We start from the raw sequence: 15843 nt of genomic DNA, 5'->3' as shown, positions 1-15843 counted from the left end.
GCCAGAGGGACCATCGGGTTCTTGGTCACCTCCCTGACCAAGGCTCTACTCCCCCGATTGCTCAGTTTGCCCGGTGGCGACCAGCTCTTGGAAGAGTGTTGGTGGTTCCATATTTGTTCCATTTTAGAATGATGGAGGCCAGTGTGTTCTTTCAATGCTACACTTTTTTTGGTACCTTTCCCAAGATCTGTTCCTCGACACAATCCTGTCTCGGAGCTGTACAGACAATTCCTTCAACCGCATGGCTTGGTTTTTGCTCTGACATGCACTGTTAACCCTGGGACCTTTATATAGACAGGTGTGCCTTTCCAAATCATGTCCAATCAATTGAATTTACCTCAGATGGACTCCAATCAAGTTGTACAAACATCTCAAGGATGATCAATGGAAACAGGATGCATCAGAGCTCCATTTTTATTCTCTTAGCAAAATGTCTGAATAATTATTTAAACAAGCTATTTCTGTTTTTTTGCAAAACATTTTTGTGGGGTATTGTGTGCACTGTTCCTCAAGTAAATGTGTTTTAGTCACATTTTCAGTGGCAATTGTTAAAAGTAGACTTCTACATATTTAACTAGGCAAGTCAGTTATGAACAAATTCTTATTTTCAATGATGGCCAAACCCTCCCCTAGCTCGGACGATGCTGGGCCAATTGTGCACCGCCCTATGGGACTCATGATCACGGCCGGTTGTGATACAGCCCAGGAACGAACCCGGGCCTGTAGTGACTTCTCTAGCACTGCGATGCAGTTTCTTAGACCACTGCGTCACTCGGGAGTCTGTTTGTTCATCTTTGCGATACATTTTTTGTTGTTGCTTGGCATACATTTTAAAGTGAAAAAGTGAGTGCCAGCCTCACTCTGTTACGTGGAATTGCCCATATAGTCGTAGCAGTGTTGTCTTCTGACCTGCTTCCTCTGAAGTCTATACTTTTGGGCTCTGATAATTCTTCTGTTGTCTCAGGGGAAGTCTGTGAAACTGAGATTTTGCACATCTTCTAGGAAGCCATACCACACACTGTAGTAATGAATAGTTGAATAATAATTGTTTCCTTTTTCTGCAGTTATCAGAAGAGGACTGAAGACGCGTGGAGACAGTGTATTTTATTTTTTCTAAATTTAAATGTCTTTGCAGCAGGTGTTATTCCTCTGCACATTATTTTCAGACACAATCTATTGCATCCTAGAAACAAGCCCTGTGTCATATTTTCTACGTGCTTATATTCGTCACTGACATGGCAGACTAAGTTACTGAGATTTTCCACCCCATCCACCGATCAATGTACCTTTGATTTTTCTTCATAAAAAGACCCAGTACAATATAAAACTGAATCCCTACACGAGAGCCAGGATGTCCGAGGCGTGGCAGCAGCACGCTGTTGCTCCTCCTCCGGTGGTGCACACCATACCACCAGGGGCGGAGAACGCGTTGGGCTGTGCCGTCTACGGTATCGTCCTGCAGCCTGACCCTGCTCTGCAGCAGTCGCAGCAGCAGCACCAGCATGGCCAGCAGCACAGCCAGCAGCATGGGCAGCAGCAGCAGCAGCACCCTGCCCAGGTACAGCAGCCTTCTCTGCAGGTAGGGGGCGAGGGCGGCCACAAGTGTGGGGCATGCGGCCACGACATCTCCCACCTGGCCAACCCACATGAGCACCAGTGTATGGTGAGCCAGGACCGCTCCTTCCAATGCACCCAGTGCATGAAGATCTTCCACCAGGCTACTGATCTGCTGGAGCACCAGTGTGTGCAGGTAGAACAGAAGCCCTTTGTGTGTGGTGTGTGTAAGATGGGCTTCTCCCTCCTCACTTCGCTGGCACAGCACCACACCTCACACAACAGCACCAACCCCATGAAGTGCTCCATTTGTGAGAAGACCTACCGACCGGGCTCCTCTGGAAACACCACGCCCAGCTCCTCTGCCACCAACCCTCAGCAGCCGTCTGCTGATGGAGCCTCATCCAGTGGGAGTGCGACAGTGGGGTCCTCTTCCTCAATTACATTTCCATCGGCCCGTGACAGGCCCTACAAGTGCTCTGTCTGCCAGAAGGGCTTCAGGCACCTGTCAGAGCTGGCCCGCCACGAGCGTGTGCACACCGGAGAGAAGCCCTTCAAGTGTGACACGTGTGACAAGAGCTTCAGCCAGTCCTCTCACCTGGCCCATCACCAGCGCACCCACAGCTCTGAGCGCCCATACAAGTGTGCTGTGTGTGACAAGAGCTTCAAGCACCGCTCCCACCTGGTGCGCCACATGTACGCCCATTCCGGAGAGCACCTGTTCAAGTGCAACCTGTGTGAACTGCACTTCAAGGAGTCTTCTGAACTGCTGCATCATCCATGCCACCCACAAGGGGCACGCCCCTTCCGCTGTGCCACCTGTGGAAAGGGCTTCAAGCGTCCATCAGACCTGCGGCAGCATGAGCGCACTCACTCTGAGGAGCGTCCCTTCCACTGTGAGGAGTGCCAGATGAGTTTCAAACAGCAGTATGCCCTGGTGCGCCACAGGCGCACACACAAAAACCCTTCTGACCGCCCTTTCAAATGCAACCTTTGCGACAAAGGCTTCCTGCAGCCATCCCATCTGCTGTACCACCAGCACGTCCATGGCATGGAGAACCTGTTCAAGTGCGCGTCCTGCCAGAAGGAATTCAGTCAGTCAGGAGAGCTGCTGCGCCACAAGTGCGGTGAGTCGTCCGCTTCATCTAGGGACACAGACAAGCCCTACAAATGTGACGTGTGCGGCAAGGGATACAAAAAGAGTTCGACACTGCAGCGACATCAGAACTCGCACTGTCAAGAGAAGCCCCTGAAGTGCTCCCTTTGTGACCGCCGCTTCCTGTCATCCTCAGAGTTTGTGCAGCACCGCTGCGACCCGTCCCGAGAGAAGCCCCTCAAGTGCCCCGACTGCGAGAAGCGCTTCAAGTACTCGTCTGACCTGAATCGGCACAGGCGCGTCCACACCGGGGAGAAGCCCTACAAGTGTGCTAGCTGTGACAAAGGCTTCAAGCAACGGGAGCACCTGGCCAAGCATCAGAGTGTGCATTCCAGAGATGCCCAGTTCAAGTGTGTTTGGTGTGGAGAGCGCTTTGGAGACCTGGGAGCTTTGCAGGAGCACACAGTCCAGCACACAGCTGAAGGAGGGGGTTACCCTGTGCCACCTTGCATATAGTTATGCCCCTCCATTCTGTACAAGTTCATAGCAAACGTCCCTGTCTACCATTAATTTGCAGCACCCAGCTTAACACACTTGAACTGGGCATCTCTGGAGTGCACACTCTGGTGCTTTCCAGAGATGCCCAGTTCAAATGCTTTGAAGACCTGGGAGCCTTGCAGGAGCACACAGTCCAGCACACATCTGAAGGAGGGGGTTACCCGATGGTAGGTTACTCTGTGCCAACTTGCATATAGTCACGCCCCTCCCTTATTTTCCAGTTCATAGCAAATGTCCCTGGCTAGCCCTAATTTTCCCCCAGCATATAGAATCCCTAACCTCATTTCCCATCTGAAACTGTTATCAGTCCCCCCTACCCCCAAAATCCCATACAAATTATCATTGTCTCATAAAAATGGAAGTCACAGCTTGTCATTGTACTGCCAAGTGTCACTGCTTTAGGGCTACCATCTGAAGGACAGAGGCGAAGAAACCATCAAGGATATGTCTTTCACTTCAAACCCTAGGGTGGATGTTCTAGTCCAGGGCCCAGTTTCCGAAAAGCATCTTAAGGCTAAGTTAATCGTTAGAACCTTTTGTAGGAGCATCGTTCAATCTCTGAGCTGTTTCCCAAAACCATCGTTATTGACGTTGCACTTGAAAACGCTCGTAATCTAACTCCTCAGACCACTCGTAGAACAGCGAAGTGCGTCGTTAAATGCATTTTTCGTCTTCCCGCGTCACTTTATATACAGAAGATCTCCACTAAACTTAGAATCACATGGTTTATCCATCTCTGTGAACAAAGTTGACTACAAATGCAAAGTTGCCAATATCTTTGCAATTGATACAAACAAGCAACGTATAAAAAGATGCTTCAAATGAAAACTGAGATTACTGCATTCAAATATACATACAGTAGGCTATAGTCCTATTTCAACCATATTGAAATACATTTAATGTTCAGTAAATTCAGTTCTATTTTGCTAGCTGCACACTACTGTCTCATTTGTCTCAGTATACTGTATTTCATGATGTGTAGCCTAACGTGTGCAGCGATATGCCAAATCAGTGTTTTTTTGGGGGGGGGGGGGGGCATTTTTATTGGATAAGCATTAGAATAAGCCGCCTCAATATTTGCAGCGGTAGGTAATAATATCTCTCTAGGAGCTCATCCGTAGTCAGTATTGTGAAATACTTCTGTTTCGATCCTATCAGTATCGACACATGCTCCAACGATGCACTTAGCGACTGTTCTCTCTGTGTGGTGTTTTGCGTAACACATGTTATGTCTTCGGCCATTGTAGGAAAGATGAATCGTTAAAACACTCAGAAGCCTAAGTTCCACTGCTTTCTGGGAAACTGGGCCCAGGTCAATTACCTTCTCCTCTATCCTTCTTGAATCAACTGCCCAAGAAGGAAAAAAGGAAAGAAATGTACATCACCACATTAGCCTACATTTCTGTCTATGAAAAGCTTTGTATTTGTACATAAGTTACCTTGTAGACTTGTATAGGAAAGGGAATGTGGACCAGTTCCCCTCAACCTGCTCGACAGGTCTGTAAGTGTTAAGGGTTGCACCATGACCCAGAACTCTTCTCTTGCCAAAAGTGGTTGTCACTCTAGAACCCATCTACAGAGTTGCTGCATGCAGCAATGTTCCATACTCTTACCCAGGATAGACTTGAATTATTGCTAAGTTTCAGCAGTTGCTACAGTCTGCTGATGGCCTCTTGCTTTTTTTAAATTTAGGAATCAATTACGCTGTATCAACGCTGATATAAAATGTTTTTGTTGGGTAGTGGGTCGAGATTATTGTGTTTTGGTTACTTTTCCACAACCTCATATCACTGTAGTAGCAGTAAACACACTAAAATCAGACACCTCTTTACCCTTTGTGCTTTAGTATTTTTAAGCGTCTTATGTATAAGTATCAACTCCACAACTATTAGTGTGTTTGTTTGTTTTTTTGTTTTTTTTTAAACATGAGGGTTTATTGTGCTATTGTGAAATATTACATATGCTTGTGAGTGTATTTGGAAGTATATGTTTGTATCAAAACACCATTGTACTGCACCAGAATCCCAAAGGTGTGGAGATTAACCAGCTGAAGTTTCATCTCACTGCTATATAGAAATTGTATAGAAATCTATATTTCACACTAATATACAGTTGATATTCCTACCGAGATCAGTGTAGACTCTGCTGAAAACGTGTAAAACCTGATCAAGCTTCCTCTTACTGCGTGTGTATATAGTACAGTATGTATGTTTACCAGCTCCACTGTCTGTTTCTAAAACTGCATTGGCTGTTTTGTATGTTACTATTTTTTATCATATGGGGACTGAAATGTATTTTTTCTTCTTTAAAGTCATAGTTATGATATGTCGCAGGTTTCCAAGGAGAACATTCTGTCTGTAAGCCCTACAAGGATTCTGACCCCCTCGTGCTCCTTTTGAGTTTTTATGATGAATGATTGTTGAATCATGTCTGTGAAAATGGAATCCTGGCTGTGAAGTGGATTGTATAATACATACATTTGGGGTAGAATTTGGGCAGGTCTGTAGTTTTAGTTAACCCAATTTATGTCAGAGAAACTTATCTGCAGTATATTTGTGCAGGTCATGCTAACTTTTGGTTTTTATAGCCTTTAAAAAAAAAAAAAGCTAGCATCCTTACCAAAATGGGTTGCTACAGCTTAATTGCAAAAATTATGGATTTCCCCTCTAGTCTAAGTAGTAGACTTAAGTCAAATTCAGTATGGCTCAAATTGACCTCAATTTGGGTTTTTGGTGTGTGCAGGTGTTTTTTAAAACATGTTTTGCAAGTGAAGCATTTCAAGTGGTCATGTTTTGTCCCATTTGGTGGTGGATTTGTGGTTTGAGTGCAGTATTGACAGTGTTTTATGATGGGAGAAGGTAATGATCATTTTGAGGAAGGTTCTTTTTATAAATAGATTCAGTTAAGACTGTTTGGCCTTAATCTGGGGTCAGGGTTAATTAGAAACCCATTCTACTCCAGATCTGACTGCCTCCATGTTGTTGATCTGTTCCTTGTACTCTGTTTTGTTTTCTCCATTGGCATCTGATGTAGGCTAACATTTGGTGTCATTTGTCTTTGTCTGTCTTTTGTTAAATGTGTTCATGTCTTTCATCTGGCATTAAGACAACATAAAAGAGCAGTTAGGAATTTATTATTTTTGTAAAAGTACTGTATACGTTATTTTTTTCTTCAGTTTATTAATACCACATTTATATAAACATTGTTTAAAATCTATATAAATATCTATATTCTTGGAAGGAGTTAACAGGGCCTTTGGGATGTGGGGGGGGGGGTGTTTGATTGATGGAAGGGTCATTAGGAATGTGATTGACATGAATTTTGATCTGGTGTAGTGCAGAACAGTTAGCCCCTGCCTGTTGACCCTGTTTTCTCTGTTCTGTGCATGCTTGCTGTGTTAGTTCCTGTAATCTGTCCCAGCTATTAGTGCTTCAGATAGTACTTATTCCTCTTATAGCTTTTTTTCAAATTGTAGTATGTGAATGACGTAGTAAAAAAAAAAAAAGAATTACGTGACAACGTACAGTATGTGTACATTCATGCTAAGATATCTGTATGTAGCATTCAATACACACAGCACTAACAAATAAACTTTTTTCATTTATAAAGGGGGTGTGTTATGCGTGTTTAATTGCAGAGGGAACTGACCGGTATTCTTTTTGAAGTATGTAGATTAGGTACATTCACTAAAATCACAAAATGTTCTCATTTGTAATAGGGTCTATAATGCTTGTTTAAATGCAGGTTATGACCTGTCCTTTATGCCACACGGTAGAAAGACTGCACTTACCATTGATAATGTAGTACAGAAATATAACACATTTTCTGGTTAATAGTGACTTGATGCATGATTGTTCAACCATTTTACAAACATGTTCCATATACTGCAAGTTAAACAAAAAAACAGCTATATGTATATGCGGTTTTATCTCAGTTTACAAAAGAGTGATGGATTTATGACGGGTTTTGGGCTGCTTTGGATTATTGAATAAAGTATTAGGAATCATGTGAGGGTTCACCGGGCATAAACTGGTCCCGCTCTTCAATCATCAATCAAATTTATTTATAAAGCCCTTCTTACATCAGCTGAGGTCACAAAGTGCTGTACAGAAACCCAGCCTAAAACCCCAAACAGCAAGCAATGCAGGTGTAGAAGCACAGTCGCTGGGAAAAACTCCTTAGAAAGGCCAGAACCTAGGAAGAAACCTAGAGAGGATCCAGGCTATGAGGGGTGGCCAGTCCTCTTCTGGCTGTGCCGGGTGGAGATTATAACAGAACATGGCCAAGATGTTCAGATGTTCATAGATGACCAGCAGGGTCAACTAATAATAATCACAGTGGTTGTAGAGGGTGCAACAGGACTAAATGTCAGTTGGCTTTTCATAGCTGATCATTCAGAGTAACTCTACCGATCTTGCTGTCTCTAGAGAGTTGAAAACAGCAGGTCTGGGACAGGTAGCACGTCCGGTGATTAGGTCAGGGTTCCATAGCCGCAGGCAGAACAGTTGAAACTGGAGCAGCAGCACGACCAGGTGGACTGGGGACAGCAAGGAGTCATCAGGCCAGGTAGTCCTGAGGCATGGTCCTAGGGCTCAGGTCCTCCGAGAGAGAGAAAGAAAGAAAGAAAGAAAGAGAGAATTAGAGAGAGCATACTTAAATTAACACAGGACACCGGATAAGACAGAAATACTCCAGATATAACAGACTGACCCTAGCCCCCCGACACATAAACTATTGCAGCATAAATACTGGAGGCTGAGACAGGAGGGGTCGGGAGACACTGTGGCCCCGTCCGACAATACCCCCGCTCTTGCAGCTGACTTCAGCTTGTTCCAACTCTTGGTGTCTTCAGAGCCATCTGTATGGATGGGATGGGTATCACATAAGGGTTTCATAACACATTACACATCACAAATACATAAGCAGTACAGAAGCCACCGCAATACAGCTGGCTGGCTACGAGAGGCCTTAGCTGTGATGTATTGCAGCACGTAGGGTACGTGGAAGTCTTTCAACTGGCCTCACAGTTTCCTGTTTAGGGTTCTGTCTGCACAAATGGTAAAGGTCAGAGATTTGGATATAATGACGAGATACTTATGTCTCCACCCTAACACGCTGACTACACCATCCTCGTTGCGTGCGCTAGTGTTGCAAAAAATAAATGTACATGTTGTTCAATCATTTCATCCAAAATGCTCGTGGGCGTCAACGAGCGTCTGCATGGCCAGGCGCTAAAATAGAACTAGATCTCCTTATTAGTTTTTAGGAGCTAATACCCACGTGTGTGTGATTGAAAGATAAACTGAAGTCCACACTCCCGTCCAGTTGGTGGTGGTAATGCATCTTAAAGTTGGTTGCCAACTGCCATAAAAAGTCCACAGAAGAAGACTGAAGGAGGTGTGATTAGTGGAAACTAACTAGGTTTCCCCTTTTATCTGTATATTAATTGTCGGAGAAGAGAACACACGATTTTGTTTCTCAAAATGGGTAAAAATTCTACAAATATCCACATTAAAGTACCTTGTACATTTCAGGTAAAATAACAAGCCAATGTGTATATCCCAGGAAAAAATAGCTAGCAACCGCAAGCTAGTTAAATGTCTTTGAATGTTTCATGTGTTTTGACCTGTCCCCAAATTAATATAGTTGGTTCCGTGTTCGTTTTGATGTTTCAACCTGCGTGTCCTGATTGCGTCTGGTGTGGATGGACGCATGCACGTGCCCGGTCTAGTCAGCATGTAACAACTGGATTGGTTGTACACAGAGCAGAATGGTGGGCTGTTATGCTCCTGCCTATTCCTCTCTTTGGATTGGTGGATACATCTCGTTAATATTTTTTGAATATTTGATGAGGGGTGTTGACGTCAACCGTCTGTATTCAATGGAGATATATGCTATGCTACTAGCCCCATGTCATGAATATGCATAGATATCTCGAGACAACAACGATATAGTGTTTTTTCTCAAAGTTGTCGGGATGTCACATGTCCTACTTATATCAGTACATTTGTAACAACTTAAGCATTACGAAACTTCTATTCAAATACACCTCACGTAGCAGGTAAACCATTACATTTTCTGTTGACCTGTCACGTTCCTGACCTGTTTTCCTTGTTTTTGTATGTGTTTAGTTGGTCAGGGCGTGAGTTGGGGTGGGCATTCTATGTTATGTGTTTCTATGTTGGGTTAAATGTGTTGCCTGATATGGTTCTCAATTAGAGGCAGGTGTTTGACGTTTCCTCTGATTGAGAACCATATTAAGGTAGGCTGTTCTCACTGTTTGTTTGTGGGTGATTGTTCCTGTGTCTGTGTCTGTCGCACCACACGGGACTGTTTCGTTTTCGTTCGTTTGGTTAGTCTGTTCCTGTTCGTGCGTTCTTCGTGTTTATGTAAGTTCACATGTTCAGGTCTGTCTACGTCGTTTTGTTGTTTTGTAATTTTCCAAGTGTTTTTCGTGTTCGTCTTCGTCTTTCAATAAATCATTATGGATTCAACCTACGCTGCATTTTGGTCTGATCCCTACTCCTCCTCTTCAGACGAAGAGGAGGAGAGAAACCGTTACATGACCAAATTCGACCCTCACATTGACCTCCATATGAAAACAGATTTCTGGCCGAGTTATTCCTCTCGTGTGCCCTCTTCCTCTCTGTAAAGGTGCCTTGTGTCTACGCCCATTCTTTCCCATCAACCAATCAAATTCAAATTGCAGACGGGCCACTTGTGCTTTCTGCCTTTTCTCGCTCCTGCCCAAGGAATACAGGTATAGGTAGCTGTGTCCCGGACTGGTCTCGGGAGTAGTGGGTGTGTCAAAAGGAGGGGGTGTGTCAAAAGCGCTCTGCCTATAGGACGCTCTTGATTGAACGGCTTTGTCTAGAAAGAGTTCACATTGGTCAATTCCAGACCGTTCTCTATCTGATGTTGAGGAGACTACTGACATGCTGCATTGTTTTGTAGCTAATATGTTTCCTTTGCTTTTGCCTATTTCAAAGTCACTCACTGTCCAGAAAAACTGCATCACCAGATTAGCATAAACAGTGGGTAACACTGTTACAATAGCTTTTTCCATGTGATAACCAACATACCAGTAGTTATAGCACACGCAGTGGCGACCCGTCATTCAGGGTTTTGAGCCCCACATTTTTAGCTATTTAAAAAATATATATTCTATATTCTTCATTCTTGAGTAATGCAGGTGTTTGAGCCTAGCTCAGTGTTTTCTGTGGTGGTGGGGCAGCCAGCGGAAAATATGGAGGGTAGGTGTTGGTAATGTTCTCTAGTTGCGCCAGTGGTGGGCCGTCAGGGCCTGCAAGGCCTTCTCTGCTGGCCTAAACATCATCAGAATATAATTTTTTTTTAAATATATTTTCCCACAAATATGTATTAAATTATTCCCCAGAGTAAGAGTTATACTCTTCATTTCATAGCTTTCCTCTTGGTTGCACTGCTTCCAGCCCCAGGTTGAGATTTGGAGGGCTGGTCTTTATGTTAGATCTTTTATCCAATCATATTCAGCCATCATGTGTTGCCAGGGGTCTAAAATCTGCTCTTAGGCCTTCAGAATCAACAGTGCAGGCGCTTGTAGCTTAAAGTGAATGGAAATTAAAATTTTGTGTCAACCAATCAGCTTTAGAGTTGGCTATTGTACGCCTGCTGGCTGGCTCCAGTGTTACACAGGAGCCAGCTAGCAGGCGTAGGGCGTCCACGTCTTTTGATTGGATTACCAATATTGAGAGGCAGGTCCTATGGGCAGGTCTATGCAGATCTAGGAAACTGAATTTGATAAACGAATTAATTCGCGTACTACCTAAACTGTTTTTTGAACCCACAATGGCGGAAGGAGGAGAAGATATCGATTTGGTCGAGGATATAATTATAACGCCATTCTCAAGACGAACTTTTCAAGAAAAGTTAGACATTGTAAGGAGAGGTCGCCCGACGCCACAAAGCCTGTCACACAACAGCTCTGCTCCGTGTAGCGCAGGAATGATGAATGCCCTAACTTCCACCAAGGCTGCTTCGCTGTCAATTGTTTATGGCCGCAACAGACGTCGGATTGAACAGACATCGGGTTTTACTGGTTCGCTCCACAGATACCGAGAAGCACTGCAAACTGTACTGCTGGGAATGCCTATTATTTGCAAGTGATCGATTTGGTGTTTGGAGCCACACTGGCTTTGCACACTTGAGTTATCTAACCAAGGCAGCAACGAGACACCAAAGTACGGCTGGGCACTTACAAGCAATTGTGCTTTTGAAAACTTTTGGGGACACCGGAATGGATCTACAGCTCAACTAACAAGCACGCAGGGCAACGGAGCTGCACAATGAAAAGGTGAAGGGAAATATTGAAAAGACTCATTGTTTGTGTCATGTTTTTGGGTAAACACTGTTTACCCAAAAATGTAAATTTGTCAATTTCAAGGTGACGCAACGCCTGGTTATGGATTAATTCGGGTGGGACTGTGTAGTACCTCACTGAAGGCCTAGGCCCCAGGCCCACGGCACGCCACTGAGTTGCGCCATGATTAGCTCAGTGTTCTGTCACTTGTGGGGACAGTATGTCACTGCTAAGTTTAAGGGTAGACCTCGAAAATTCAAGCCCCTTGGGTGCTGCCATAGAGTTACATTACAAGTGCCCAAGCAAGGTCATTGGCCATAGATAAAATGACGTCAAATCACATTATATCATTATCTAAAGTAGCTTTGATTGGACTGAGCATGTCAACATCATACTTTCAAAATCTTAGCTAGCAGTCATCATCATGAATCAAGTCAACAATCTACTGGCAAATCCTTTTTAATCCTTGTTGTATGAAGAGAAATAATGAAGAGAAATTACAGATAAAACGTATAGGTGCTCATCGGCCATTGGACATAAACATTAAGCAACAAGTTAGAAATCGCAAATTCAACAATGAGTGGTTTGGAAGTGACAGTGACAGTGGCTAACTGCAAGCATTGCAAAGCAATCACTAGCCTGCTATTCAGTGGAGTGGCTGTGTGGTTCCAAATCTGGGATGAAGTGTCTCTTTTCCAAGTTTGAAATGATAAACATTCTACATTGGCCATGCTGTCAATGAAGCATGATTTGTGCCGCAATCAAAACAACTGTTATCTCGAAACAGCGAAAACTTGACTTCAGTGAGTTCAAGACAACTGGGAGTTTTGGAAAAAACAAGCTCCGACTGGGTAACACGTTTTGAACGGTCATCCAACTCAGAATTGTAAGTCGGGAACTCGGGCCCCTTTCTAGAGCTACGACCTGAAGATCAATGACGTCATCATTATTCAACCTTGTTTTTTTCCGAGTTCATAGTTGTCTTGAAAGCACCAAAAATCCAGAGGATGCCAGACTTTGATGACAAAATTTGCCCATGAAGGACCGCTGTGCCACCTTCCTGTTCAAGTGAGCACAGCACAACAAGGTGAGTCCAGAAGTGTCTTGTATGCTGCTCCATAAATGATGTAATATGCCAGGGAGATATGTATACTGTAGCTAAGAAAGTAATAGTAAGTGTATGTTGTGTAATAAGCTGTTAGTAGTCCATGTGCCTCACACTAATAATTTAGTCTATTTACCCCTCTTAATTTCGACCTACTGTTCTGACTTGGTGGTGCACATGTAGCCTATAACGTGTTTTAGAGAAATGTAATCATCACATTTTGGAAGAGCTTTCATTGTCTGCTTATGTGCCTCCTTTATTTATCCTACGGTTCTGACTTGGTGTACAGGGAGAACACTTTATGAACGGCCCATTTTCTGAATTATGTCACTGTACATTTCAAAAGTGCTAAACAAATAGTTATATTGACTACGTCCGTCCAAGCTTGCTCATCAATGTCTTAATCGAAATTACTGATTGCCTCTTAACAGTTTGTGAGCACAATTTGTCACCGTTATAGTGCAATTCATGTATTGTTTAGTGTTGTGTTGTTTAGTGGCTTTTGGCATGCATCCCACTTTTTGTTTATTTTTTTGCCACACCAAGATTTACATGCTAAAATCGCCACTGAGTACACGAATAGGTTGCCTAGAGCGGTGGACTGAATATAACATGCACACACACACTCACCTTATAGACAGTTTAATTATAAAATAAACACATAGAGTATAAATTATGAATAGATCAGACAGAATAACAATAAATATACACTACCGGTCAAAAGTTTTAGAACACCTACTCATTGAAGGTTTTTTTATTTTTTATTTTTTTACTATTTTCTACGCTGTAGAATAATAGTTAAGACATCAAAACTTTGAAATAACACATATGGAATCATGTAGTAACCAAAAAAGTTAGAAACAAATGTAAATGTATTTTATATTTAGATTATTCAAATAGTCACCCTATGCCTTGATGACAGTTTTGCACACTCTTGGCATTCTCTTAACCAGCTTCACCTGGAATGCTTTTCCGACAGTGTTTTTTTATTTACATTTTATTTGAGTATTTTACCCCTTTTTCTCCCCAATTTCGTGGTTATCAATTTGTAGTTACAGTCTTGTCTCATCGCTGCAACTCCCGGACGGACTCGGGAGAGGCGTGCGTCCTCCGAAACACAACCCAACCAAGCTGCACTGCTTCTTGACACAATGCCTGCTTAACCCGGAAGCCAGCCACACCAATGTGTCGGAGGAAACATTGTACACCTGGCGACCGTGTTAGCGTGCATGCGCCCGACAGGCCACAGGAGTCGCTAGAGCGCGATGGGAGAAAGGCATCCCTGCCGGCCAAACCCTCCCCTAACCCGGACAACGCTCGGCCAATTATGCCCCACCCCATGGGTCTCCCGGTCCCGGCCGGCTGCGACAGCGCCTGGACTTGAACCAGGATCTCTAGTAGCACAGCTAAAACTGAGATGCAGTGCCTTAGACCACTGCGACACTCAGGAGGCCCCCTTTTCCAACAGTCTTGAAGGAGTTCCCACATATGCTGAGCACATGTTGGCTGCTTTTCCTTCACTCTGCGGTCCAACTCATCCCAAACCATCTCAATTGGGTTGAGATCGGGTGATTGTGGAGGCCAGGTCATCCGATGCAGCACTCCATCACTCTCCTTCTTGGTCAAATAGCCCTTACACAGCCTGGAGGTGTGTTGGGTCATTGTCCTGTTGAAAAACAAATTACAGTCCCACTAAGCGCAAACCAGATGGGATGGCGTATCGCTGCAGAATGCTGTGGTAGCCATGCTGGTTAAGTGTGCCTTGAATTCTAAATGAATCACAGACAGTGTCACCAGCAAAGCACCCCCACACCATCACACCATCACACCTCCTCCTCCATGCTGCACGGTGGGAACCACACAATGCGAGATCATCCGTTCCCCTAATCTGATCTCACAAAGACACGGCGGTTGGAACCAAAAATCTCACATTTGGACTCATCAGACCAAAGGACAGATTTCCATCGGTCTAATGTCCATTGCTCGTGTTTCTTGTTCCAAGCAAGTCTCTTCTTATTATTGGTGTCCTTTAGTAGTGGTTTCTTTGCAGCAATTCAACCACGAAGGCCTGATTCCTGCAGTCTCCTCTGAACAGTTGATGTTGAGATGTGTCTGTTACTTGAACTCTGTGAAGCATTTTTTTGGGTTGCAATTTCTGAGGCTGGTAACTCTAATGAATTTATACGCTACAGCAGAGATAACTCCGGGTCTTCCTTTCCTGTGGCAGTCCTCGTGAGAGCCAGTTTCATCATAGGGCTTGATGGTTTTTGAGACTGCACTAGAAGGAAGAAGTTCTTAAAATGTTCCAGATTGACTGACCTTCATGTCTTAAAGTAATGATGGGTGATCGTTTCTCATTGCTTATTTGAGCTGTTCTTGCCATAATATGGACTTGGCCTTTTGACAAATAGGGCTATTTTTTGTATACCATCCCTACCTTGTCACAACACAACTGATTGGCTCAAACGCATAAAAAAATCCACAAATTTACTTTTAACAAGGCACACCTGTTAATTGAAATGCATTCCAGGTGACTACTTCATAAAGCTGGTTGAGAGAATGCCAAGAATGTTCAAAGCTGTCATCAAGGCAAAGGGTGGCTACTTTGAAGAATCTCAAATATAAAATGTATTTTGATTTGTCAAGTTTTTGTTTCCTAGTTTTCCCGGTTCTGACCATTCTGCCTGCCCTGACCCTGAGCCTGCCTGCCCTCCTGTACCTGCCTAACTTTGACCTGATTACGAACCTCTGCCTGTTCTCAACCTGCCCTTTGCCTGGCCCATGTTATAATAAATTATCTGAGAACTGTACTACCTGCCTCCTGTGTCCGCATCTGGGTCATATCCTGAGTCATGATATTGAATGAGTAGGTGTGGCCAAACTTTTGACTGGTACTGTATATATTTTTTCTTTAACCTTTGATTTTGACAGAGAAGACATATTGAGACCTAGGTTGTTTTTCAAATGTACCCTGTATAATTACAATATAGTTGTCGAAAGTGTGTCGAAAGCGTTCCACAGGGATACTGGTCCATGTTTACTCCAATGCTTCCCACAGTTGTGTCAAGTTTGCTGAATGTCCTTATAATGTGAAATAATTGCGTAATAGTTTATCAACATTTAAAGCTAAAAGGTCAGCCTCATTGCTTTTAAAAGGTTTGAGAGTGGTTGTATTAATTTGGGTTCTATCGC

At 43.7% G+C, this 15843-nt stretch overlaps 1 protein-coding gene across 1 annotated transcript; it reads left to right on the top strand.

Annotated features, from left to right (window-relative positions):
* Window positions 1–1205: 1205 nt before the first annotated feature.
* On the top strand, window positions 1206–3243 carry znf319b (zinc finger protein 319b). Its single transcript, XM_071326217.1, has one exon. It carries the CDS (start codon window positions 1352–1354, stop codon window positions 3164–3166), a length of 1815 nt encoding a protein of 604 aa, XP_071182318.1. The 5' UTR covers window positions 1206–1351; the 3' UTR covers window positions 3167–3243.
* Window positions 3244–15843: the final 12600 nt, after the last annotated feature.

This window comes from Salvelinus alpinus, chromosome 9 (genome assembly GCF_045679555.1).
Source record: "Salvelinus alpinus chromosome 9, SLU_Salpinus.1, whole genome shotgun sequence".
Taxonomy (NCBI): domain Eukaryota; kingdom Metazoa; phylum Chordata; class Actinopteri; order Salmoniformes; family Salmonidae; genus Salvelinus; species Salvelinus alpinus.
This window is presented reverse-complemented; position numbering and strand designations above follow the sequence as displayed.

What these genes read in the sequence shown, in the direction of transcription:
- znf319b (XM_071326217.1), top strand. Translation starts at nt 1,352, where the DNA reads ATGTCCGAGGCGTGGCAGCAGCACGCTGTTGCTCCTCCTCCGGTGGTG.